Here is a 26,754-nt window from a genome sequence, read left to right on the forward strand (position 1 = left end):
GATAGGAAAAGGCTGAAAGTGTTTCTTCACTTTGCATCCACAAAAAGCCAGGAGAAAGGCAGCTGGCAGAAAGTTGTCATTTTTCTGACTGCAGGAAGTTCTGCCACCATGCACTGAGGATGGCCTGGTTACTTCAGAACAAGGAGGTCAATGCAGAGAAAGCTTGCCAATAGAAGTCTGCATACTGCAGGTTATGGAGAGGCAGGCTCAAAATACAAGCAAGCTATGAGAGATTCGGCTCAGTCTAAGTCCTGCACTCCAGGAGCAGGGCACATCACTGCATGTAGAGGACTATAATCCACAGCAAAGTCAAAGATGGGAGGAGATTGTTGAAAGATCCAGAATTCATCCTCCCATTGCAGACACCAGCTGGAGGCTTGTTTAGAAGTGTGGCCTTTATATGCAAGCTGTGGACATTGTACTGGAAGTGTAACCTTTGAACAGCTTAGTTTATGGGACCGCAGATGTTGGGAAATGCCTCTGAGCATGCAGACACAGCTAGCAATTGCTCACCGAGTGAAAAGGATCTCTTTCAAATTCCTCAGAGGTGCAGCTATTGCTGCACCCAGGCTGCCAGCTGGGAATGAAATATAGCAGTGACATTTTTCACCCAAATTTTCTACTGTGCCTTCCTTGAACTTACTCACTGAAACACACCTTTGTGAACAGCTGACCTGTTAATGTTTGAGCTTGGATTTTCATATCTGCCTCTTCTCTGAAGCTGTAAATTTATTTTATTTCCTTCTTCTTGGTTAAAGACAGTGCACTTAATGGACTTCATTATTATTTCTAGAACTGTGCATGCAGGTTAAATGAAAGTTTGAATAGAAGGCGCCACATAAATAACATATTTACATATGGTCACCTTTCTCTGCTCAAGTTATTGCTGAAACTATATTTGTGTGTGCAACGGACTATTTACAAATTTAAGTTGCCAGCTAGGAACAGGTCTGTTACTCACAATAACCTGATTGGTAGCCTTACATTTGAGTATAAATGTTTTTCCTAGCTTATTCAATCACAGCTCCAGACCAGGGTTAAATATTTAGTTTCTTAAGGTGGGACACTAGTGGACAGACCGTATATGTAAGCCCTTAAATAAGGAAAAGCCTGGTTCTGCACTTAAAACTTTAACAAGCGATTTTCAGGGCACTGGGCATTTGTGCTGTCCTCTGACCACCTTTAATTACAAAATGCAGGATTTGCAATGTCCTAAGACCATTGTACTTGGAAACTGAAGTATCTAACCTGCTAGCAAGCAAATACAGAAAGCCATAGCAAGACACTGCAAAATAGGCTGTTTCTCTCAATTGTACAGTGGCTTAAAGCCATTGTCTCAAGTTACTTGCAAAAATGGATTGGTATGCAAGTTTGTATGCTAGCCATTTCAGGAGAGACAAGGATGTCCTTTACAGGAAAATTACTATTGACTTCCAATTTATTTACTGCAAAAAGAAAGGACACTTCTAATCTTCCTGATTAAAACTCCTGACCATTGCTCTGAAATTTCTAAATGTAAAGAGAATATAATTCAATATTGTAATATCTTTCTATGCCTGCAGAGCCCCTGCTTTTGCCCACAGTTGCCCTGACTACTCCAGAGAAATGTTTACAGGGCTCTGAGTATCAGTGACCCTGATGCGTGTCAGGTAGGTTTCCCAGCAGCACTAACTACAGCATCTACTGTCTGCCAAGAGCACATCTTGGGTGAGAGAAAGCCTTATACTGCAGCTGAGGTAAAAAATAAACGTTGCAACCTTCTCCTCTCCCTTTTTGCCACTCAGTAACTCATAGCGTCCTGCAGACCTGGAAACAGAAGGCGAGACCACAAGGAGACAGGCCTCTTCCCCAGCCAGCATCGCCGGGCCCCTGCGGTTCAGTACAGAGAGCTTCTCACTGCAGGGAGCAGAGGGAAGATGGACGAATGCAGTTAACACACACATCCAACGATCAGATGCTCTGGATTTACTTCTCAGTTTCACCACAGCCCCTAGTTGTTCTCGCATTTGCTCAAACTGTGATTGTTCATGGGCAGGGACCACATCCTCTTCTGTGCCTATACAGCTCCAGGGGCAACACCTGGCCAGCTCTTGGATGGACCTGGCACCAGCTACGTACCATTCACTGGGTAGGGCTGTGAAGACAGATAAAGGGAGATCCCAAGGGGACCAACATGAAGAAGTGAAAGAAGATCAACAGAGGTTAGAGAGACCAAAGCCACTAATCTATTATTTCTGTTTGTATGCCATTAACAAGTAACTTTGTGCTACACTCCCCTAGCTCTGCTGTCGATCCAAGATCCTTTGAGAGCATGTTTCGAGTGAATGCTCATGGAACTAATTCATTATTACACTTCAGAGGAGAACATTGCTTTAGCCTCAGAGACAGCTAGCTGCTGGGAGGAAGGAGGTTTCCCTTCCAGCTGCTCTCACCTGGCCATTTCTAAACAGATAGTGTGTGCGTTTCAGCAGGTCCTGTGCCCTAGGACAGGACATCTCCTCAAGAAGGGTCCACTGCATGATCCAGGGCACAAGCCTCCTCTTTGCTCCAACCGCCCTACAACCAGGTGATACCTCCAGGACAGAAAAGCTGGGGCAGATGCTAAAATCCAAGCACGTGTCTGAAACTGTTGGTTGCACCATAAGGGAATGCAGAGCTAACAAAGGGGCCAGCTTGACTGATCTGGTCAGGGCAGAGAACGGGAGAGTTAAACACTCCCGGGGAGCTTTTCATTCAACAGCTAAGCGATCCCATGGCCTCACCTCCCCTGTACTCTGACCTCCCCCCGCTACTTCTATCCAAACAAGACCCAACCAACTCAACAGGACGACTCCAACTCACCATTTCGCTCTTCTCCCCAAGAAACCCCCGCACGCGTTAACAGCAGACTGCCCGACGCCAGGGTTAGTGTTCCTTTTAGGATGAGTTTCTCTTCCTGCTTAAGACCAAACTGTGGACCTGCAAAGAGGAAGAGACGATGGCATTTCTCTTGGGCTGACTCAGACAACCTGGCTGTGTCCCAGCACACCTGATAGAGCCAGGTCCCTGCCAAGGGCAGGATCTAGCACGTGCCTGGGAAGCTGGGCTTTGGGGTGCTGGGGGCTCCGCCTCTTCTCTGCCAGCCCCATAGCAAACAAAACCACTCCTGGCTCTGAGAGTGTGTTTAATACGTACAAAAAATCAGCCTGAGGGGAATCCTGGTTTTGCTTTTTAAGGCTCACACTTTGTCTGCCAGAGCATGTTTGCTGGAAATGCCAGGACAAAGCGGAGGATTTCTGCTGGTTTGATGCTGAGACCAACGAGCCTGTCTGGTCTGAGGCATCATTCTTTGAAGTGCATTCTACCACTAGTACTTGTGTTTTTAAAAGATGAAGAATCTCCTGGCAGACAATGTATATTCCCTTCAGCTTCTCACACATGGTGACTGGACAGTCCTTGGGTGCTTTCTGGAAAATTAAGTCCTGTTTCTAGAAATAAGCAGAGAAAATGAAGCCTGGCCATGTCACACAGCACTGGTGCCAGGCAGTCAGTGTGGAAAGAGACATTAAGGGAACAGGGTAGTTGAACATCAGGGAAGATACAAGCCTGCAAAAGATCTTTACACATATAACAGATAGATCGTGCACACAGAATCTATCTCACTGCAATTGTGAATGTCTGTGTGTTCCTCTAACAGCTGTGACTCCTGTTCATATTTCACCTTCTATTTTACCTCCTGTTTCCCACCAGCTTCACTTGGGTTGCAATCATTTCTAATATTTCAACACTGATTTGGGCTGTAACTCTGTGTGACTGAAGGCTCGTGGCCCTCATTTTGGAAATGATGTCCTCCTGGTGACTTGACTGTAAGCCTCTGGGCTCATTCCAGGGTTATACTGTGCCACGATACTCTGGTGCAGGAGGCTACATGGGGATGCTTATTCCTTACTGCATCTCTATTGCTGCTTTGCCTTTGGGAAAGCTGGGAGGAAATTCAGTCACCACGAGGGTTTGAGTGGCTGTGACACACACCACAGGAAATGTTCTGGGTGGTGGGACATGCATGAACTGGGTATGTGTTGTGGAAAGAACACATACATGATCCTTAGCAAGCAGGGGAGACATCAAGCAGGGGACAGAAACAGGAAGAAAGGCATTTTAGTGCTGCCTAGCTACTGAACATTTTTCTGCCACAGTGACAGTGCAGACCACAACTTTGCAGTAAGGAACATCTGCCTCATGCTCATCCTGCTGTCCTTCGCACAGGAGTTTCATGTCCCAGGGTCTTTGGGACCTGTTGCAGAAGGCCATACCCTGTAGTGTAGCAAATAAGCCTCCTCTTTTCAAGTCTACTTATGGACTAATTCCCAGATCCTTAATGTTTATCGCTGCAGATCTGCATCTCAGGCCACTAAAGCATGACTGCAGAACACGAAACACAATGATGTAGCCCTTTGGCTGACCAACATGTTCCTCTGCCCCACTTCCTAAATGCCCTCTTGATTGCAAAGGCCAAGACAAAGCTAAAGGCTCAAGGGAAAGGCGCTTCCTGCAGAGAGTAAATCCCACCCAGTATTAGCAGTAGACACAAACAACAATTGGCAAAACAAGGAATGTATTAAGAAATTTCCTCCCCTTGAGGAAGTGGTAAATGCATGCATACAACAGAATGTGCAACTGAATCCACAGTCTTTAATGAATGCAGAGACTCGTTCTGGGCACAGGTACATTTGTCATTGCCCCCACATCCTCCTCTCCTCCCCCTCTTAAAAAATTATTTTAGCTAGTGAAATATAAAACCACACAAAGACCAGAATACGTACACACACTGTAGAGGGTCTGACATTTTTTCTTTTTTCTTAAGAAACTTTTACACATATAGAATTATTGACTGTTAAGTCCAGTCAGTACAGCAGAAATATTCTACATAGGTCATTGAAATGCACAGTACAACAGTTGTGAGCACACTGTCACAAGAGACACCTGCAGGAATGCTAACAAGTGTAGTAGATGCGTCAAACCCCATTGCAAGCATCTGCAATGAACAGGTCTGGGGAAGATGGGAAATTACCAGAACATGGAACAGAGATGTTAAAGTACACGGGAAGCTCCTACGGTCACTTCTCTCCAGAGTCATTGCTCCCATTAGAGAGCTAGGAAACCTGAACTGCTGCTTGCCACCTGAAACTTTCCTTCTGTTTCACAGGGACCAGTGTCATGCTTTTGTTTCCAGACCTGAGTCACTGCAGTTTTGCTTGAATGGGGGAAAGGAAGAGAAGGATCAACACAGACCCCATCTAGCAGAGCTCACTTCCCCAAACCTGCATGGTCAAACAGCTTGAGATCAGAGGTCTTGCCTGTAAAAAGGCCACAAAATTTGAAAAGAGGAACAAAACAGAGCTAAAAAAAAAAACAAAACAGAAATAACATGGTTTTATACAGCCTGCTATAAAGCTATAGTCAATGGTACAGTATTGTTCACAAGACAGTTATTAAGGCTTTGACTACAGGTCTTCTACATGCAGATTTTATATACATATAATCTCGTGTGTGTGTGTATAAATTACTTTATTTTTCTTAATCTAAGCAAGAAAATATTTTCATGCATTTGTTTCTCCTAGTATTCACAATACTTGGACCATACTCCGTTCAAGGACTTCTGGAGAGGGCTGGGTCTATTTATTATCCTTCTGGAAATGCCCTCATCTCCAGGAATGTCGTTTGTGCCTGACAGTGGCGCTGGCCCCACACTTCTCCATAGTCATACACCAGAGAGGAGGTGTCACCTTGGAGCCTGACAGTACATTGGTTATGTAAACATAGTAATCCTTGGATTATAAATACTTTATTAAAGCTAACATACCTCAGCTTTTAGCTCATAATTGCCCATGAGTGCCTTAATGAAATATCATTCAGAATAAAGTAATTTTTTTCTTCTTTTTTTTCTTCCCATATCAACAGCTCAATCACAGTGGTTCCCCCAAAAGCACAGTTTTCCCTACTTTCTGCCAAAGAAGTGCCAAGCTACCTGTTAATTCTGCAAGTCCATGGCTCGGTAGCTTCCACGTACATAAAGAACTGCAACACAGCATGTCTGAGCCTTATAGCTCAAAGTGCTTAAGTCACCATCTTACTCGCACCCGTGCCATGAAGTTAAGAGACTGGGCCACGGGCCAGCAAGGAACAGGGAGGAAGCAGAAACCAGCAGAGCTCTCCTGTTCCTAGTTCCATGCCTGAATCTTGCACATGTTTCACAGGTTCCCAGAGCTCGCCAGAGCTGACCTGTAGCATGGCCTGCATCCCTCTGCCTCAGGGATACGACGACTATCTCTGGCCCAGTGTTTCCTTTGGTGAAATGCTCTGGCTAGCTGATGTTGTAGAGCACTCCTCGGTTGTGGTGGGGAGCCCTGGGGAGAGCAGCTCAGCTGTGAAAAGGAAGGGTTCACATGGAAGTTGTACTAAGGATAAGAAGCAGTGTAGAGAAGGCTGAGAAAGTAGACATGGTGGAGTGAGGAGGAGAGATTCCTTATTTAAGATAAGGCCTGGACTGCTGCCACAGCCCTCTGAGCTGCCTTGCCTGGTGGTGTAACTGGAGCGTGCTGTCAGTGCTGCAGTTGTTAAGCTTTGCCACCATCACACAGTCATGCCTTGCATCCCACCACCGCACTTCCCTGTCAGCCACCACCATTCCCTTGGTCACTGCATTCAAGTACTTCCATTTGACATATACCATGACAACTGCTGCATATCACGCACTGGGCCCTTCTCATTCACCGTGATCCAAGTAGCTAGCAGCCCTCAAGAGACTGTCCCTGTGCCCCTGCCTACCTTTCAATCCACAATAACCAAGATAATAAATAGATGGGACAGAAGGAGTGATGGAGTGCCAGCCATCTGGTTGTTCACTTATTGCACAGAATATTTTGGGATGGTAGGGGAGAGTGGGTGGCTCCCAAGGTCCTTTGAGAAAATCCTACTGGGTGGCTGTCCACATCATCTGCTCCAGAAAAATGTGTTCAGACAGCTCACGTGTACAGGATGCTCAGGAAATGTCACCTAGAAACAGGATATGCAAGAGATGAAGGCTTTTCTCAATTCAGTCTTCACTCAGCCCCATGGCAAGCTGTGCAAAATACAATTTTTATGCCCTGGCAGGTATGATTAGAAGACAATTTTTGGTCCTGGGTATGTTAACAAGAAAGGGTCATGCTAATAATTTCAGAGGCAAACCTTTGAGACTGGATTTAGATTTAGTTACAGAAAATACTGTACACTGCTTTTGGCCAGGTGCACAGAAACTTAAAAAAAAAAGACAAAGATCACAGTTAAATGTCTCAACCTTCAGATGGCAATGTCTGTGAAGAGCAGTCAAACTACTTTCTCATGTGCAATGCATCCTGAAATTTGGTACTTATGTATCGGGCGTGAAAGCCTTTCTTGTTGATGGTGTCATCTGTGTGGAATCGAATCATGATGGAATCCCCTGCAGAGTAGATTTCTTCCAGAGGCTGCAGAAAAGTAAAGAAGACAGCACCAACTGGTCAGGTCTGCAGGCTAAATAACATCTGCACTATGATGCTAGAATTTAAGCTCGCAGACTGGCTCGGAAACACAAACATTGAGCGCTCGGTACCTCCTGCGCTGCTCTGACTTCCTGAGCACATTCCCTTGCTCTTTGTGTGCTTGTTTTTATGTTGTTTGAAGACTGATGCCAACCAACTCTACAATCCCAGTTCTTCCAGTAGTTTTTTCTAGGTCACATTCACAGGGCTCCCTGGATGTTCTTTTTCCAGTCTTCCAAGTTTTCTCTAATTTGTCCTAATCTTTTCAGGAAATGACACAATCCAAACTGGACCCTGTTTGGCAGCTGAGGCCCTCCCAGGGCACATTAGCAGCAAAATAACTTAGCCACGTTTTTACATGATAACTCCAGTTATCTCCCCCACTGTTGTGACCTGCTACAACCTCCCTGTGTTTCTCTGCGGGGCCAACACTTTCCCAGCCATTCTCCATTTGTCAGTGTGCAGGCAGGTAGATTACTACCCTGCTGCCCTGAACTTCTTCACTCCAAGCTGCTATGCCTTTGTTTATTTTCCAGACCATTTCCCCAGTTTGCAAAGACTGTTCCGACACACCTGCTCCTTGGATGTCTCTCTTTAAATGCAATAATAATTCTCCATTTCATTGCTGAAGTCCTAGAGAAATTAAACATAGAACCTCTGGTTTTAAATACCACACACTATTGCTCATGCTAACAGAGTCGCTCCTCTTAATGGGGACATAGATAACAGTTTAGGAGATAGCATGCCACCCTGGAGTCAACAAGCAGCTCTGCAAGTCCCTCCACCCTTCGCGCTCACCCTAGCATGGCCGCAATGTGACCTGGCTTCAGGCAGGAAGTGACGGAGGATGAAACTGGCCTTTGGAAGCTGTTCCCAACATTTACACAACGCTTTTGCGGCAGGGCTGGGGCACAGCAGAGCAGCAGTCCCACGCTGCTGTGTGTGGCGCTGGGCTAACAAGGGAAGGTCAGTCAGCAAGATTTTCAGACCAGCTCTGTGTATCACATAAAATGGCTATGATCTCTAGCAACAGGAGAAGCAGCAAAACCATGACACATAAGGCATTCTCATCACCAGTTTGTGAGAGCTGCCTGTCTCCAAAAAGGGTATGAAAGTACCCTTCCTTACCGTCTCCAGTTATACCTGTGAAATCCCCACCACCACAGCTTACCCCTGAGCCACAGAAGCGTCCCAGTCGGGGTGCAGTGCTGTCGTAACCATCATAAATCTCCATGTAGTCGTACCCACAGTCGGCCTCCTCCTCGATCTCAAATGTCTGGAATATCAGCTCCACCCCATAACCATCTTCAGCTACAATCACCCATTCACAGTCCGCTTGACCTGGGTAGTTGTTGTCCCCAAACTGAGCATGGGAATACAGCTCCTTAGTTCGTACCTCAGCCTTTAAGAGCCCACCACACTCTGGAGGAAGAAAAGAGCACAACACACAGTCTCATCAAAGGCCCTACCTCACAACAAAGACTCACCATCCCAATTTTGGGCCAGCTGTAGGGAGAGAAGACCTCCAGCACAAAGTGCATGTACAACAGGGAAGGTAATTAACCACTGCACCAAACTACCATAAACCAGTGAATTCTCCAGTCACCCATGAATCCATTGACCCACATAGTGTAGAGAAGCTTGGTCCTTTCGGTACAGGACATAGAAGGAAAGAGACAATCAGCTAAAAGTGGCAGGATGGGGTTCCTGCCACATTATGCTCTGGAAAAATGTATCATTTTATAGAGCAATTGCTTAAAAGGAAGACTAAACATGTTCTTTGCACTTGTCCTGAAGCTGAAATTCTGACTCCAAGTATTTTACCAGCAGTAAGTTGAAGCACATTAAAAAAATTGGGACCAAAATGTTGCACAAAGGTAGTCTTGTGCCTGTGCAAAACACGTGTGCATTGGTGCAGAGTTTCCCTGCAGTCAGTCAGGAAGATGCCTCCTCACCAGTCTCTCATGCATTGCTGATTAGAGCACATTTCATCTGTTTATAGTGCCAGGGATTCAAAAAAGTGAACCTTGGTACAACACACCCACGTCTGGGCTGCCACAGATAGAAGTTCAAGCTTGCTTTGTCCACAGCACATCTCTGCTTCCACCATAACCAGCCTGTTCCGTGTGTGGGCCAATATGAGGGCTAAGTTGCATCACCTCATTTTCTGAGGGCTGATAAGGAACAGAATGAGCTGCTGCTCAACCAAACACCTCCAATTTAAATAAAACAACTGAGCAGGAATGTCTGATATCAAGAGACCTTTGAGCTGATAAGGAAGCTGGCATTTATGGTATGGTGCCAGTAATGGTCTGGGAACTGGTTAGCACAATTTACAACCACTTAAAATTCAGGCTAAGCTTATCTGGGAGAAAAGTGTGTCTTGTTTTGCCTGGTAAACAACGCAGTGAGATTTGATGACAACTTATCACACTGGGGTATTGGCAGGCAACCAGCTTACCTGTGCTGTGCTTTGCCTGGAAACCTTTTCTTTGCACAGAAGCATCGGAGTAAAACCTGAGGAACATCTTGTTGGTAGAAGCCACTACAGGGTCTGGTTTCTTGCTGCCACAGAAGCGGCCAAGAATAGGTGACTTGCTGTTGGGCCCATCATACATTTCCAAGTGGTCATAGGCACATTCTTGGTGCTGTTCAATCTCAAACTCATTGAAGGTCTACAGCAAGAATAAGGAGAATTAAGACAGACATTTGTAAATCTGAGTATGCAATTTAGCAAAGGATGAAATGCCAAGTGAGAAACAGGTCAAATGGTATGCCTGTCCCACTCCTCCCACAAACTAGAACAGAAACTGCACTTTCAGACAAGAGTGATCTAAAAGTGGCAAAGCTCAGAAGTTCATATGAATGTGTCCTGTAGCCTTAGCTTTGCTGCCTCACATGGGTGCATGACAACAGTTTTCAACTGCAAGCCTTATATACTCTTACTTTCCTGCCGGGAACCCTGCCTAGCACACCGAATGGGCAGTTTGTCAATACTACTTCCACTGAGCACAGGCATTATTTCCCTCAGTGCATGGGCCATCTGCACAGCTTTGGGTATGTCCTACCATATGCATCAGGTCACGCTGTAAAATGGGCCTGATGCTTCTCCCTCAGAGGGGCTGAGGACTGGCCTGCCACCACCTTATGCAGAGACGGTCCCAACAAAGTGGGTCACAAGGAGGGGTAGGGGCAGGAGGGCATGTTATACCTGTTAACAGAGAGAGCAATGCTCCACAGCTGTCATCTGCTGGAGTCTCCTCCAAGCTGTCTCACCCCTGCCTTATGCCCTTCTGAGGTGTTCTGCCCTTTTGCAGGCCAGGGGCAGCCTCCTGGGACGGCCTCCTCCGAGGAGCCCACACAGGACCTATGAGGATCAACCTCCCACTCATACAGTTGCAGGGGAAAGTCACTGCAGCTCCTAACAATCCAGCCTGCTTCTCCCCTCGTGCTCCCCCTCACTGGTTACTCACTACTTTCACTCGATGGCCAGGCATTGCGGAGATGTCCCAGGTGCACTCTTTCCGGCTGGGGTACTTGTCAGGCCAGTTTGGGCTGCTCATTGTTCCCTCTGCACCACTCAGTTTGTGCTCGCAACCAGCTTGAGAGAGAGAGATCACAAGATGAGGCATCAAGGCAGGTCTTACATGGGAACCACACAACGTCCTGCATGCTCCTCTCTGCCCAATGATACCCTCAATAGGGCAGAAACAGGGAAGGCTTCAGTCACTGAACAAGACCTTTTACTATTACTGCATAGTTCTGGTGGGTTTGTCCTATAATTTTTGAGCTAACTTGGCAGCTAGTGAAATAGACCATCTCATTCCCCCACGCCTCATTAACCTCATCCACCTCCTAATTTCCAAACGTATTCTCCTGCTGTTCCATCTCTTCTGCCCTGTTCCCAGTGACATGGTGTCCAACTCCTCCACCGTGTTGACTCTGGTGCTATCTCAGCCTTGAGTTGTTTTGCTGACTTGAAAAGCTGAATCAGCTCATGGAGAGATCAGACAAGGACCAGAGACCATACATAGGAAGGCCATGGCAGCACACAGCAGGGGTAGGGGTGCAGGAAGAAAGGTAATTTTGGCATCAGCATGCGGTTAGATCAGCTCATCCTTTCTCTTCTGACTCAAACCCAATAATTAAATGAAGCAGCAGTGACTAGTCTAATGGTGATGGTCCCACAACTGCTCCTTTCACTAGCCCAACTTCTTGCCCCCACCCTGTCCATCTCCCATAGCCATATAGAGGCCCAGACTGGGAAATGGATCCAGCTGAAACCAAGCCCTCTTATTTCTTTTTCTATGTAGTTTTTCAGCTAGCTGGAGTTTTTTCAGTGCCCCAGCCTGGAACACTGTACAAATATACTTCCAGGACCGGGTAGGAAGCATGCTGGCTCAAACCATGTTTGAGGCATCTTGTCTTTCCTGAGGGCGGGGAGCGGGGACCTTACCTTCTTTACAATCATGGCCATTCTCATGCAGCATGAAGCCGTTTCGGCACTGGCATACGTAGCTCCCAAAGGTGTTGACACATTCGTGCTGGCAACCACCATTGTCTTTGGAGCATTCGTCCTTGTCTGGGAAGGATCAAACCGACAAACACTGAGTTTGACAGTGAGAAACAATACCACAGTCGCCAGCTGGAGTCCCATAGTCAGACTGGCAGATACCAGTGCAAACCTCCAACCTCTGCTGCTGGATTAGTTCAGTCAGCTTTTTAGCGCGGATACAGTTCTCTTCAATTGTCTTTCATTCCATAAAACACATCACAAATGTGTTTTATTATATAATGTAGGTGTTGAATGGTTAGACTCACATCTAAAAGAAACTTATAGCAATGTCTCATTTTTTTAGAATAGAGTCCAGGAAAAGTATCACACAAATTCACTAGTCTAGGCAAAAATCTACTGGCCAGTCTTTATATTTTCAAGTTCCTACATGCTCTGATGAGCCTCCATCTTTAAATAGCTCTGTCTGAGAGCACAAGCAGCCAGTTGGAGAAGAGGATCTAAGGTATGAGCTGCCCCCTGAAGCTGAAATATGCCCCAGTGGATGTTCACTCCTGTGTGTTCAGTTCTATGCATTCCTGAACCTCACTGTTCTGAGCATAGGATTTGCTCATGGTTTCCAGTCCAATTTAATTTATTAGCAGTTTATCTCCAATTTTTCTTCGGCCAATGCCCTCCCTGGACCTCATTAACCTTATCCGTCTCCTCACTCCCAAACGTATTTCTAGATGAAACACACCCCACCTCATTCTTCCTCTTGTTAGATTTAATAAGCCAAACCCCTAGCCCTGATTTGACTCTGCAGCTGTCTTAGTTCAAGGCCATTTTGCCTGATCATCCTCCTCAAAAATATTACTACTCCTTGGTCTCTGCTGAAAACACAGCGTGAAATTGAATTTCCACTTTCATACGATGTACCTCCAGAACTGTCTGTCAACAAAGTACATCACTGACACCAAGAGCTACAAAGGACTCAGAACAGAGGATTAGAAACTTCCATTAACATGCACTGCTTTGATGGGAAGGATTGCTATACAGAAGACTTCTGGAATTTTTCTAACTTCTCTATTTTCAGAGGAAAAAGATTTTCTTTAATGGCTCCTGGGACAGAAATAACTTGTAGGATTGGGTTCTCCATTGATTCCTGCTGTGGAAGGACCAGAGGCATTGATGAAATCCACGCACCTTGCTGACACCACACTATGAAACTGGACCATATGCTGCACTGAGAAACCAAGATGAAAGGTGACACAGCACAGAGCAACCATGCTTTTTAGATGTAAATAACCATGTCAGGCTCTGCCTGATTTGACAAGAGGTTGAAGAAAATTCACCAAAACCAAGAGGTTCAGTCAGAGGAGACAGCCAAGCAAATGAAAGAATATAACCACGTACCAGAGAAGTAGTGAACTTTAAAGCCTTTCTTGGAGACTGTGTTGTCTGATTTGAACTCCAGTCTCATGTTGTTGCCATACGACGTGATTACTTCGGGCTTCTCTGAGCCACAGAATTTGCCATGCAGCTTGGATTCAGAAGCCAACCCACTACGAACCTCAACATAGTCATATTTACAGACCTGCCAAGAGAGGAGAAGACTTCTCAGTTCCATGGACTTAGAACAGAAGAGAGGGAACAGAAACAACCTTATACTCAAACACACTCCTAACTTCCCCAAATTCTCCTCTGTCAGTGTTCTCACACCCTTCCCTTGCTGCCCTGGTCTTAAAGCATGGGTGTGTTTACCAGAAAAGCACAGGTTCCATTGAATTTAGCTAAAATAATTAATTCTACCTTACCCAAGAACCTGACAGTGTTGAACGAACTTCAGCAGCCTGCTGAATTAAGGAAGAGCCACTGCTTCCATTTACAGTGGGGAAAGCGAGACCTGAATGCTTTGTTCAAATTCTACCCTGCCCTTGGCAGGGCAGAGAATAGGCTCTTTTACTGGTTATTTTGTTTATCCTTGAAGAACTGTACTTCATTGTTCATTTCCGATTATTTTCCTGCAAAGGCAGCTCTGGGGAAGGGGTGCATGGGACACCTATTAGGGTTGGAAAACACCCAAAATTATGAAAAACTGGTAGAGAAAAGAAGCCCGTTTATAACAGAACAGATTTAATCCTTCCACTCCATAGAGAAAGCAGATCCAGACTTCAAGGAGAACAATCACAGTTATTGGCTTATTATATCAAGGGCAGGGAAATAATTAGGACCTCCACCAGTAAGACAGTCTCCTCTTCCTTGTACCCCAAGGATTTATCCAGTTCTGAGTTAGCCAATAGTCACACCTCTGAGATGCAGGGACTGGTTACGTACATCATTGCCTTCCAGATCAAACACTTCAAACTGCAGAGAGATCCGGTACTGGGCTGGAGCTACCACCTGCCAGACGCAGTTTTTGTTAGTAGGATATTCCTTGGGCCATCCAGGGCTAGTAATGGTCCCATTGAGCTTGCTGATGAAGCCCCCACAGGCAGCTGGAGAGGCAATAAATGAACACAAGTTTTACTTGGTTCTGTTCAGACACACAGATTGGGCCACACTGTTAGCTAGGAAATGAATCAGATCCTGGTTGGTGGCACATTTCAAATCGCAGCCTCTAGAACAGGGTTTTCAATGTGAGGAGCTGCGAAGAAGACAGAAACCTCACCTGCTATAAATCACCAGCGAAATCCACACTGCCAGGCTGTGGCCCTGAGAGCCACTTAAACTGTGTAAGATTGATCTCCTTTTTTACTCTCTAGCCTTGCGCTTACTATGGATCAGTTGACTCGACATGCACAATACAGTTGTAAAGGCCAGCTTGGTAGATTCACCCACACTCAGTCCTACAAACCTTAACATTTCAAGTTTATCAGTAATGGAATAATTAGAAGATATTGAATCCTAGGGAAGACACCCCTGTCAACTCTTCAGTGGCTCATTATATGTGGGCTGCATTTTCTCTAGTGAAAATTGAAGACAAAGCCAAAGACTCCGCTTTATTATCCCATTTCCTTTAAAAATTTAGGACATCTCAGCTTCATCCTCTTGTGGAAGGGCATGGCTTTTACCTCAAAGGAATCAACATCAGTTTGCTCTTTTGCTGCAAAATTCTATTTGCAATTAAGCAATTTTTTCTTGCTGTTTCTTGGGAGTAAGGAGATACAGCCAGATCTTCAAAACCCACAGGGATAAAAGCTTCTTGTGTCTTGTTCCCAGCATCATTTTGCATTAAGAGAACTAACCCAAGGGAGCAGCTTCAATACAAAAAGTATAGCAAGCAAGCATGTCTGAAGAAACAAAAGCAATTTACTCTGATGTGCATCACTACAATTTCAGACTATCCTTCCTGTATTGCCCACAAATTAAGTTTAAAATAGGAGGTTCAGAGTGAAGTTCAAAAAATGTTTGCCAAGTTATACCAACTGGCTTGCTAAAAATTGCAAGAAATTATTTTTAAAAATAAAGCTTCCAAAAGCCTTTTGCAGACACCTAACTCTGCCCTCACCAAGTCGATAGCAGCCTTCCCCAAACAGTTTGACAAAAGTAGAAGTCAGGGCAAACTGGGTGACTTTGAGAGCACCACTGACAGTGCATGGAGCTCCCTACATGACCTACGAGACAAGAACAATGGGTGGATTCTCACCACACCAACAGCTGTATTGTTGGTGGGAGCAAACACTTGTTGCAAGAGATTAACTGTATAAATAGAAAGCTGACAGAAACAGTTTCTATCAAAGACATGGGTTTTTTCCCCCCATAACAGAAGAAGGGAATTTCCTCCTCAGTATGGAGAATGTCTGTTTTGCGTGCAGGCAAAACAATGAAATTTTATTCTACAAAAGAAATTTCTTCTAAAAAAAATCAGCCTTAGATTGAAATATTTTTGGGCCACTCAATGGTTAGGTTGTAATGCCCACCCTCCCTTATGCTGCACTGTGGGAGATCTGGTCTGAACAGGGATCTCTGGCCATGAAGAACAACTGGTTTTAGAGATGTTTAGCAGCAGAAAATCAGAGTATTTTCAGATTTTCAACCAAAACTTGGTTTTCAGTGGAAGACGTTGACAAAAAGAAATTTCTCAGGTGGGGGGTGGGGGAAGACAAACAGAAACAAAGAGGATGTAGGGGCAAAGAAAATCGTCTCCAAGATTGTTCAATTTCATTATTAGCTGTAGTACCCATCCTATAGACAGATGCCTCAATCTGTAGGTTACTCACCTTCACAGCTCTTTTTATCAGCTCTCAACTCATAGCCAGGCTCGCAGGTGCATTTGTAACTGCCCAGTGTGTTCTCACAGTGCTGCTCACAGCCACCATTGTCCGGCAGAGAACATTCATCCATCTCTGTCAGGAGAAAACCAGAACAAGTCACACTTTGTTGACCACCCAAACACCCTCATATTCCTCATGCAACACTTCGGGACAGAAGGACCAGAGCACTAGCTGGCAAGCTGAGCCCACAGAGCAGTCACTGCAGCAAACCTCACAAGTGCTAAAGCATTCCTACCACCAAAACCGTAAAGGATTACCATTACTGTTACTAGCCAAGAGTGCTTTTCTGAGACAGGAGCAGGAAAACACGGTCTCCTGTAAAGACTTCACTGCCTTTTGTTGTCATTTTCTCCTGTTTTTTTGTTTTGTTTTTTAAATTCCTCATGCTCTTGAGTGACTTGAGCTACCAGGAACCAGCCCATTATGGTGCCCACAGTAATAGAGCTGCAGGAGGCCATATCCCACTGAACAGGGTGCAGCAAAGGAGCTGGGAGGATGTGCAAGTAGTTCTTCCTTTTTTGTAGACACATGAAGTCTTGCTACCCTAGACTTTCAAGTTAGTTCTTCCAATCACATCTCAACAACCTGAACTGACATTTTAATATACAGATAGCCAGACGTACTGGCTTCTCACCCTGACCCCTGAATCCATGTGCAGCCATTAATAGATGGTTTTATTAACATGGTTGTTAATACATGGTTGTGGTGGGTTGGCCTCAGCTAGCAGCCAAACTCCTACTCAGCTGCTTGCTCACTCCTCGGCCCCCGACTCCAGTGGAATGGGGGAGAAAATAGGAAGAACAGGAGCAAGAAAGCTCCTGGGTTGAGACAGGGAAATTACCCACCAATTACTGTCATGGGCAAAACAGACTCAACTTTGGGGAATTTGACTTAATTTATTGCCAATTAATATAAATATTTGAGTACTGATTTGGGTACTGGGAAACAAAAACTGAAAAAAAAAGAAACAAATATTAAAATACTTAGGGAAAACACCTGTCCACCCCCCTTTCCCAGGCTCAACTTCACTCCAGATTCCTCTCCCCCTGCCTTCTATCACTGCAGCTTACACTCAGTCCCTTCAGCAAAGCCATGAGCATGCAAAGGCAGGAGGGCATGGGGAGCTACAGTCAGTACATGACTCTGCTGCTTCTTCCTTCTCATACTTCCCCCCCTGCTCTAGCATGGGTCCTCCACGGGCTGCGGGGAATATCTGCTCTGCCATGAAGCACCTCCACATTCTCCTCCTCTAACCTTGGTATTACCTCTGCTGTTTTGCACTTTTTGTTCCCTCCTCCTCTCTCTCCCTGTCACTTTTGACCTTTCTTAAACCTGTTTTCACAGAGGTGCCACCAGCTCAGCTGATGGGCTCAGCTGCATCCTGCAGTGGGTCCACTGCAGAGCCAGCTTGAACCATCTGTCTGGCACAGGGCAGCCCCTGCAGCTTCCCACTGCCAACACCTTGACACCTACACCCAACATAATGTTCCAGAAACAGTTACTGCTAAATAGATCAAATGGGACCAGTCTTGACTAGCTGATCACTGTAGCTCCCTTCCAATTGAAATATTCTATTCGCTTCTATTGATAACACTGTCTTCCTGCAAAGCCTTCCCACAGTCAGGAACACCCACTGCAATAGTTCCAATCCAAACAGATTTTATTTTCTGGTTTCTGTTTGTGGATTCACTATGAAGAAAGAGCATTTCTTTGTTGCTCCATGCTTGGGTATAGGTTCAATAGCTTCTAATCTGCCTGTTAAATCACTTGCTTGAGAGAAAAGAGAGGCTGCAACTCCTGCTATCATCAAAAATCCCTGTGATCAGTCTTTACCATGGGAAGGACATGTCCTGGCTATGGGCAGGTATATTTTGCAAAGTATTGTCTTTCCTCTAATGTTTGCCATGAAGAAGAAGGGCACAACAATGTGAGTGTAAGAAAAGCACATCACTACTAACACTTCAACTGTATACAAAATAGATTTCAGTAATACAAACAATTTGTTACCAAAATGAAGATAAGTAATAAACAATAATCCTAGAGCTCTCCCTTTAGATATACATGATGGGATGGACATGAGGTAATTGCTCTTCATATCTTCCTGACATTATCTCTCGGATGTTGACCAATGGCTTACCGTCTCTGAGCTGTTTGCAGGTTTTTTTTCTCTGAAAAGTTAGACGTTACCACTGCAAGTTCTCACAAAGCATAACATTCAATTCCATCCTCAACTCTGTTTTTTTTTTTAAGTGGAGTTATTTTCTCTCAGTGTCATAAGACATGTAATTGAAGCTCTATTCCTTTCATAATTCATTAAGGCAAAGCTGACCCATTGCTTAATCAGCTATGGGTGGCAGCCTGAAGAGTGCCTGCAGAGCCATCTAATTTGTTCATTGACTTTGTTCATGGAGTGACTGGTATCCCTCTGGGTATGGAGGTACAGGCTGCAGACTTCAGATCCCAGCTTGAAACTCCATGTGTAGCCTTCAGGTATGTCTACCCAGCTTTTGCAAACTGACATCAGCTCTGCCCACAATGGAAGCTGGCTAGAAGTTGTGTAGTTATGGCTACTGTGGTTCTTGGGTGAAGCAAATACACTTTGCTCCTCAGCTGGACTTACTGGCATGGATTTAGGAACACTCTAACCATCCATGGTTTCTGGTTCAAACATGTGAAGCCTGAGCAGACACTGCAAGATCTAGTCTGCCAGCCAAAACTCCACAAACAATACACCTGTGTCTGCAATTGTACTAGCAGTGCATGTTTATGCATTTTTTCACAAAAAAAAATTAAATAAATTTATTTCTGACTATCTGTACCACAAGGAAAGCATCCAAGGTTCAGGTGTGTAACTTTCTTCCCCTACAAACTTGCAGGAGAACCTCAGATTCTAGAGAACTAGTTGCTGCAGGACAAGAAGTCTCCATGTGGTGCTAATCCCTGGAAGACATCTCTGCCACAGTCAGCCTGCACTATCAGCTCCTGAAAGAAGCCAAAATATCTTTTGGAAGACGTATTCTCTGTGTCTTTATGGAACCTCAGAAATTTAAACAAGGAAGTCTAGACACCGTGGGAGTTGTTCAGGGACTGGAACAAACATCACAGTATTTGCCCATGATCTTACAATCACCCTTTGTCGTGGTCCATTAGGATCTCTCAAATTTACAGGACAACGTACTCTGTGAATTAAACTGTATTTAACGAATTCTTTTTTTGTGTGCATAAGTGCATGGATTAAGAATTACAGGTTATAAATTATGAAACCTTATTACCTGAATGATGAATAAGTGAATTCATGTGATAGATTAGTCTGAGCAAAGGGGATTGAGCCCTGCCATGTTTGTTGTCTTTCTTAATGAGCTCATGAAATAAAGTTTAATTCACAGAGTACATTGTCCTGTAAATTTGAGAAAGCCAAATGGACCGTGACACCCTTAACGCAAGACAAAAGTTCAAGTAGAAATAAACAAAGGACTTATGCAATCCGAATACCGGTATTGCAGCTATTATTTCTGTACAACTCTCACTGAACCTAAGAGAAACATAACTATCTACCTCACAGCAGCTCCACGGGTATTTTCCCAATTGGTTAGATATTTGGTTCTTGCCTCTATCAAGTCACCAGGATGCTGGTAAAGGACCATGTCTTGGGTCCAGCTCTTAAGAAAAATCTTAGTCTTATTTGTATCTTCCTGAAAAGGATCTCAGTTTAGGAGCATGTCTGTCTCCTAAAGCGCTCAAAAATTTTCCCTGGGATTCTACTTGCATTCAAACCTACCCTCTCTCGAGAGGTTTATTTTGGAATAGAACTTAAGCAGAGAGTTGTTTTTAATGCTCTTTGTGCAGTACTAGTAACTTCTTAGAAAATGTCATAATGGATATGGCATGGATAAATGGAGGTCACGTTGTGTCTGGCTGTGCAACACAAGGCGTTAGGTGCCTGTGCTGGTACTGACCCAGCAGGCTTTCTTTCTGTGTTAATCATGGAGATGGTGTTCATGCCTCAGCATCAAACCCCTCTACACTCTCAAAGCAATTTGTATATAAACTTGATATTGGCGGTTGTACAGACAAGTCTAACAGCTCTTAACTACAAGGAGATACAATGGTAACTGATCACTTTGGGATGGCAGTAGGTTAAGGGATGAATGGTCCCCAGCTTTGACCTTGAAAGGTACTAGATCACATACCTTTAAAGAAATTTGCTGCAAAGCCTGCTTTATTGATGGTTGCATCAGATGCAAACTTCATCCATACTTTATTTGAACTGGATTTGATATCTTCTGGCTTCTCGTAGCCACAGAAGTGACCGATCAGTGGGCTGTATTCAGTGAGGCCATCTCGGATCTCCAGGTAGTCATAAGAACACGCGTCGTGCCATTCAATCTGCAAGGGGAAAAGGGTGTGCCTGTAGCTCACTAGTATGAGTGCTCTGAGTCAGGCTAGCTACCCAGTTAGACTTTGACCAGAGACCAGCTTCCAAAGGAGCATCCCAAATAACTGGTCACAACTAGGTACTTGCCTCATGGCTGCCATTGAACTCTCCTGCAGCTGAAACTGCATTCAAGTCTGGGCACATCTCTACTGCTATTTCATGGCTATCCTCCAGTGAAACTCAGTCCCTGACTACCTATAAGCTGCTTTTCCATGAAAAGCTGTAAGGAACAGAGCAGAACAACTACAAACAAAAACGGTCAAGGAATAGCTGTGGGGTCACAGCTGGGAGGTAGTGGTGTCAGCCCTTTCCAGGACAAGCATGGTAAGTGTACATAAGCCACAGAAGCCTAGGGGATAGATGGGATTTATGCACCAACCCAGGTCCTGTCCACTTCTGTCTGTGACTTATACATCAATAGTCAGAAACAGATCATTGGGCACCTAGCTAAGAGTGTAAGAGATCCTATAACCAACAGGAGAAAACCTCTTCTGAGCTCTTCAAAGCCTGTCTGCCATCTGGGAACATGAGGTTTCTTTGAAGAGTCACAAACACTGCCAAGCCCCAGTGACACCAACAAGAGTTTTTTGCCTGAATTGTGACCATTCAATTTCGTTTGACCAGAGTGAAAATTTAAGGGCTCACAAGTCCCCACTTAACATCATCAACAGTTTTGTACCCCTTCTAATTCTTTCTGTCTAGAGTAATAGTTTTTGAAAACTCATCATATTTAAAACTTGGCTTCAAAATCTCTGAGCAAACTTCTGGTGAGGAGAAATGATATTCTGAAGTATTCAAAATAAATGTTTTTTTTTTAAAAATTATTATTTACGTCACTTTCTTCTTAATTTTAAAGGATCTACAGAGGCAAAATAATATCCATAATATAATATAAAATGACATTTCTCACCTCGAAGGCTTGGAATGTGATTCCTATGTGAAAGCCTTCAGAAACTGTGATTTTCCATATGCACTCTTTGGAAGGTCTGTAGTCATCTGGGTAATTGGGAGATTGGATCTGGCCAGCATCTTTGTGAATTTCTCCACCGCAAATAGCTTCATAAAAAAACAAGCAGCAAAACCATGAGACTGTAGGTTTTTCCTTAGGTAAAGCCTGCTCCACACATAGCATTCTTCCTTGTTTAAATCTGTATCAATACCGCTTGTTACACAAAAGCAACACACGAGTCAGGGAAGTTTTTACAAATCTAACATTTTGTCTTAGTGACAGTGTCTCCTGTCGTGCTTTGCCCAACCTCCTTAGAAGATGAACTCACTGGGACACAGAATTTTTATGGATTTGTGTGTTCATACCCCTGGTCACCTTCATAACTGCTTAAAACCTGCTGCCAGCACTAAGGACCAAGAAAAGTTGGGGGGGGGGCAAAAAACAACAAACAAATAAAAGCCAGTTGCAAATCTAATCCAGCCACACGATGGCAATATTAACAAGCATGAGTTGAGCTGTTCACCAGGAGACCATCAGGCTGGCTGCTGTGCCTGAAAAATTGTTTTGTGCTAAGAATGAGTAAGTTTAAAGATCAAGAACAGAAAATTTAATGAAAATCTAGTTTAATACAAACCTAGCAGAAACCTCAAAGACAAGAGCAGTTCAGCATAATTGTCTGCAAGACTGTGCAACAAATGAAAGTAAGATCACAGGCTAAAACCTGCATTACCCCATGGTGCACAAGACACACATCTACAGAAAGCATACGAATGTTTTGGCTGTGTTTAAAGTCAAGCAAACAAAAAGCACTCACAGTAAGTACAAGAGAGATGGCATTGCAATGACACCTGCCAGACATCAACCATCTTCTCCCTTGAGGTCTCCCCATGACGCATTGCATAAGCAATTCAGACGTGGGTGTCCCTGTAGTGTCCTGGAAATTGCTTGCATTGGGTAACATTGTCTTGGTTTTGTCTTGTAAGCTGCTAATGTTTAACTGTGACCTCGTTAAAAGCACTTTTTCACTAGTGCAGTACTAACTGCTTTCTTAAAGAATCAGTGCTAAGGCACCACCGAATAGTTGCACGCAAAATTCCGCTGCAGAGCACAATGTAGATTGTAGTTTGAGTTCATATATTCAGAGCTACAAGTGGTGCTAGAGAGAACCTCCAAGGGACCCTTTACAAAACTGTCTCCCCCACCTAACAGAAAGAGGACTACAAGAGCAGAGAACTGACAATATTTTTTTAACAGCCATAAAACTGTCAGCCAGCAAACAGTATTTTCTCTGCCCACTGCAGTAGTTCACACCGAAATTCAGCTGGGTGCCAAGTATACTGGAAGAGCCTTACTGCAAAATGGAAAGAACATCTGCTGATAAGAGCCTGAGAAGGCAACAATGATGACAAATTTGGGGCTGCCAGCAGTGCTGTAGGTCAAAACCACAAGCATCTTCCCACCTTGAATCTCATGAAAGAAAAGGAAAAATACGACTGAACTATGAGGACACTTTCACTACATTAACTGTCATTTAGTATCAAGTAATTCTCCCATCATGTGGCTACATGTTGCTGCCTCTTTCCTCCCATCTACTGAAAACTTTAGAGCCAAGACCTGGAGGAATCCAAATCCAAAAATCAGTCCTCACCCACAGAGCTCACAGCAAAGTTCAGATGCACGAGTGTTTACATGCACACTCACTAAAGCAAAGGACAGAGCAGCAGTGCTAAAACCCACTTTGGCTTTTTAGTATGTGAGGGAGAAGAATCAAAAGAAAAAGAGGAACTAACAGCAACACAGAGAGCTTTTGCATGAAAATTGATAGAAAATTAAACATTTAACGGCAGTCCTTCCTCGAAACAAAAATTACCCTTTTTGCCCAAACACATAAGTCACAAAACAGCTGAGAAAGCTACCTGACAACAGAGGAAAGAAACAAGCCATTACCAGAGCTCACAGAGGAGGGAAATAGGGATTAAGGAAGATTTTTGGAAACTCTCCCATTTCAGCAAATAGATTATCGAGAGTGATGCAGATCGTGTCAGTACCTGCTGCACTGACAAGAGGAGGCTGAGCTAAGAACAGAACTGTGCAATGGGCCGTCACTGTTTCTGTGGTACAAGCTGGCTTTCACCAGTCATGCCCTGTGCTTGCTTTCAGGCTTAGCCATAGATTTTATACCTTTCCAATGGGAAGTTTCTTGCAGGAAAGGGTTATGTAAAAAGCCAGAGTCTTGAAGAGGCAGGAAAATATGAACAGTCAGAGGGATGCAGAGTTTGACCACTAGATGCACATTCCACTTTAATTTGCTCTCCTCAAAAGTCAAATGAAGTAAGTGTTGCTCACGTTTACTGAACCTTTAGGGGTCATTCATTAATCAAAAGGAAATAGGGAAAACTGTCAAGACAGAAGAAAGTTTTGCAAAGTGACTTTGGCATGTAGCCAATGTAAAAAATTGTTTTCTTTCAATACCATTTAGCAATATGAAGCATGATACCATATTAACACTCATGATCAAGAACAGAGAAGTTGCTTCCCAAAACATTCCTCACCTTCCTTTTTTTTTTTCTTTTTGTTTTAAAGTTGGAGAATATATCACTGGGGAATAACCCACTGTAAAAATTAAGCTGACCAGCCCAACAAAGCAGTAAGCCAAAAAAATCCAGTCTATTAGAGACACACTAGTCTGATCACTTCTAATTCCAACAAACTACCATAAAAGGGGTGTTACAAACCACATGGTCCAGGCAACAGCTGCTTCTCAGGAGAGACATTAAAAAAAAACATCAGGCAAGCTACCTCTGTCTCTGGGGCAACAATTCCTGCAGAAAGCAGATATTTCTCCTGTGAAACAGACTTGTTAGCCCCACACTGTTGTGAAATCCTCATATACTTTATTTGCACTTCCCCAACAGTCCCATGTTTTCTTCACTTCCCTCTGTTAGCATCATTATTCATGAGTATATGGGACACTTGGGCACTGGGCTTCCAGTGTCATGCTTTTTCCTGTGGCTGCAGAAAGAAGATGATGCAACATCAGTACCAATACAGTGAACCTCAATACTGTTGACAACACTGGTATTTCTAAGAAAATGCCTGTAGCCCAGAGAACAATTAAGGCTTTTAATACATTTTAGAATCATTATTGTAAAAAATAAGCACATATGGAGAAGGGATGTTACTGATTTGTTGGTGACGTTGGCAGTATTGTTCCTCCTCTGAAGTGGTTTCAGCATCCCAGTGCCATGCAAGTTTCCAAAGTACCTGACCTGCAGAAGATCTGACACACTAATTTCTAATCTTCTGTAAGTAAAACACACAAGGGAGAAACCAAAGAACAATCTTTGGATTAAAAAAAAAAAAACAAACTAAAATAAGCTGCATTAAGTGATATACAATGTATGATCTGAAACAGAACTTTGCCCATTACATTACCAGAAGGAACTCCTGCTACACCCAGCACTGCTGCTTGCAAGGGCTGGTTAGGGCAAACGGAATCTGGCCTAAGAATAGAAGCAATTGCTCTGTGCTGCCATCCTCCTGTCCCCCCAAAAATGTAATGATCTAGTTGGAAGATCCATGCCTTGTCTGTTGAAATGGCCCGCAAAATCTGCCAATTCCCATAAAAAGAAGAGCGGGGGCTGTGTTCACCACACAGTGAAGCAGAACTCCTGCTGATCCCATAAACCTCTGCATCCTCTTCTGGCTGCTCCCTGCAATGTGACAGACTTCTTCTAGCTAAGGGCTGTACCTTCATAGACCACAAAGAAGCCTTTGCCCAGGATGTTACTGCTGCTCCGGAACTCGATCCACAGCCTGCTGTCCGTGGAGATAACTGGTTCAGGGATCTTGTCACCACAAAATCTACCTAGAAGGCAGGAAAGAGACAATCAAGATCTGCTAGCTGATGGGCAGTACAGCATAGCAGGCACCTGTGGCTCTAGGAAGCAAGGAGTCTATGGTTAAAGGAGCTGTGCTTGCATAAAACACCCTTTCCTTTCACACACCACTTGTGCTTTTGAATGAGTTTCTGTTTTCCTCCCCTCCATTAATTCATATTCTCTTCAGTTATTAAATTAATAAAGGTTTTCTTCAGCTGGGAGCAGAATCCAGTAGTCACAGATGCAGCCTTGGTGGTTCGCTACACTGGATAAGGAGACAGATAGTTCGAGGCCTGTTGACTGGCAGGCAGAGAAGGCTGTTGCTTTTCCTATGTATGGCAGAGTAGCTGGCATGAATCCTGTGCATTAAAAGCCTAGGGGCCTCCTGCTTAGTCAGCTGCCCACAGTCAGCTACTGCCACTTTTGGCTCTGCCTGCCCCACCTTCACCACTTGGCAGCCTCAGGAAGGCTATGACCTTCAAGCATGCCAGAGCTATGCCTCTGTGACAGGCCAGTCAATGCAAATGAGACTGCACAGAACGTGAGTTGCAAACTTCACAGAATCACAGAATCGTCTTGGTTGGAAAGGACCTTTAAGATCATCGAATCCAACCATTAACCTACTTGTCACTGCCAATGTTTTTCCCTTGTGGAGTCACCCATCCAAATATCAGCGCAGACCCTAGCTTTATTCAACTATTCAATTCTGAGCCCCTGTGCCCCAAAAGCTGCCCAGTGCTGCTAGGGCAGCGTGACAGCCCCGCAGCGTACCAATAGCATCTCCCACCTCCACCCCCAAAGGGGATGCTAACGAACAGCATCAGCACTGCAAAGCTCCTTCCTCTAGGGTCACTGAGCAACTGCCTCCTGGATTCAGACTTGGAGTTTAACAAGGATGTCAAGGAGATGAAACACAGATGAGGAACAAGAATGAGCAAACTCCTCAGAGTGTGATAAAGGGCCCATTCATAAAAAGTTATACACCATTTAAAGGCTGGGTTTTCACACACTTCCTTGGGAAAATATGCAGCACACATGTATTTTTTTCTCTCCGCAAGAAGCCCGTGCTTTCACAATTCACACTAATCCCCTACCCACCCCCTGCTGAATTGCCGTCTGTCTGCCTCTTCCGAGCTAATTTCATGGGCTCAGCCCCTTGTGGGAACCGTGGCCACTCAT

The 26,754-nt window shown here is 44.4% G+C and overlaps 1 protein-coding gene across 1 annotated transcript in view; it reads right to left on the minus strand.

Annotated features, from left to right (window-relative positions):
- Nucleotides 1-7,352: 7,352 nt before the first annotated feature.
- TLL2 (tolloid like 2) overlaps nucleotides 7,353-26,754 on the minus strand; it is a 96,241-nt gene continuing 76,839 nt past the window's right edge. Inside the window, exons 11-21 of the mRNA XM_068398272.1 lie at nucleotides 25,446-25,562; nucleotides 21,656-21,801; nucleotides 20,501-20,696; nucleotides 16,257-16,382; nucleotides 14,371-14,531; nucleotides 13,450-13,630; nucleotides 11,998-12,123; nucleotides 11,015-11,142; nucleotides 10,003-10,216; nucleotides 8,713-8,963; nucleotides 7,353-7,487 (exon numbers count right to left, since the gene is read on the minus strand). Of these exons, the coding sequence (XP_068254373.1) occupies nucleotides 7,353-7,487; nucleotides 8,713-8,963; nucleotides 10,003-10,216; nucleotides 11,015-11,142; nucleotides 11,998-12,123; nucleotides 13,450-13,630; nucleotides 14,371-14,531; nucleotides 16,257-16,382; nucleotides 20,501-20,696; nucleotides 21,656-21,801; nucleotides 25,446-25,562 (1,781 nt within the window). The remainder of the gene's footprint in view (nucleotides 7,488-8,712; nucleotides 8,964-10,002; nucleotides 10,217-11,014; nucleotides 11,143-11,997; nucleotides 12,124-13,449; nucleotides 13,631-14,370; nucleotides 14,532-16,256; nucleotides 16,383-20,500; nucleotides 20,697-21,655; nucleotides 21,802-25,445; nucleotides 25,563-26,754) is intronic.

The sequence above is a fragment of the Nyctibius grandis genome, chromosome 4 (genome assembly GCF_013368605.1).
Source record: "Nyctibius grandis isolate bNycGra1 chromosome 4, bNycGra1.pri, whole genome shotgun sequence".
Classification (NCBI taxonomy): Eukaryota; Metazoa; Chordata; class Aves; order Nyctibiiformes; family Nyctibiidae; genus Nyctibius; species Nyctibius grandis.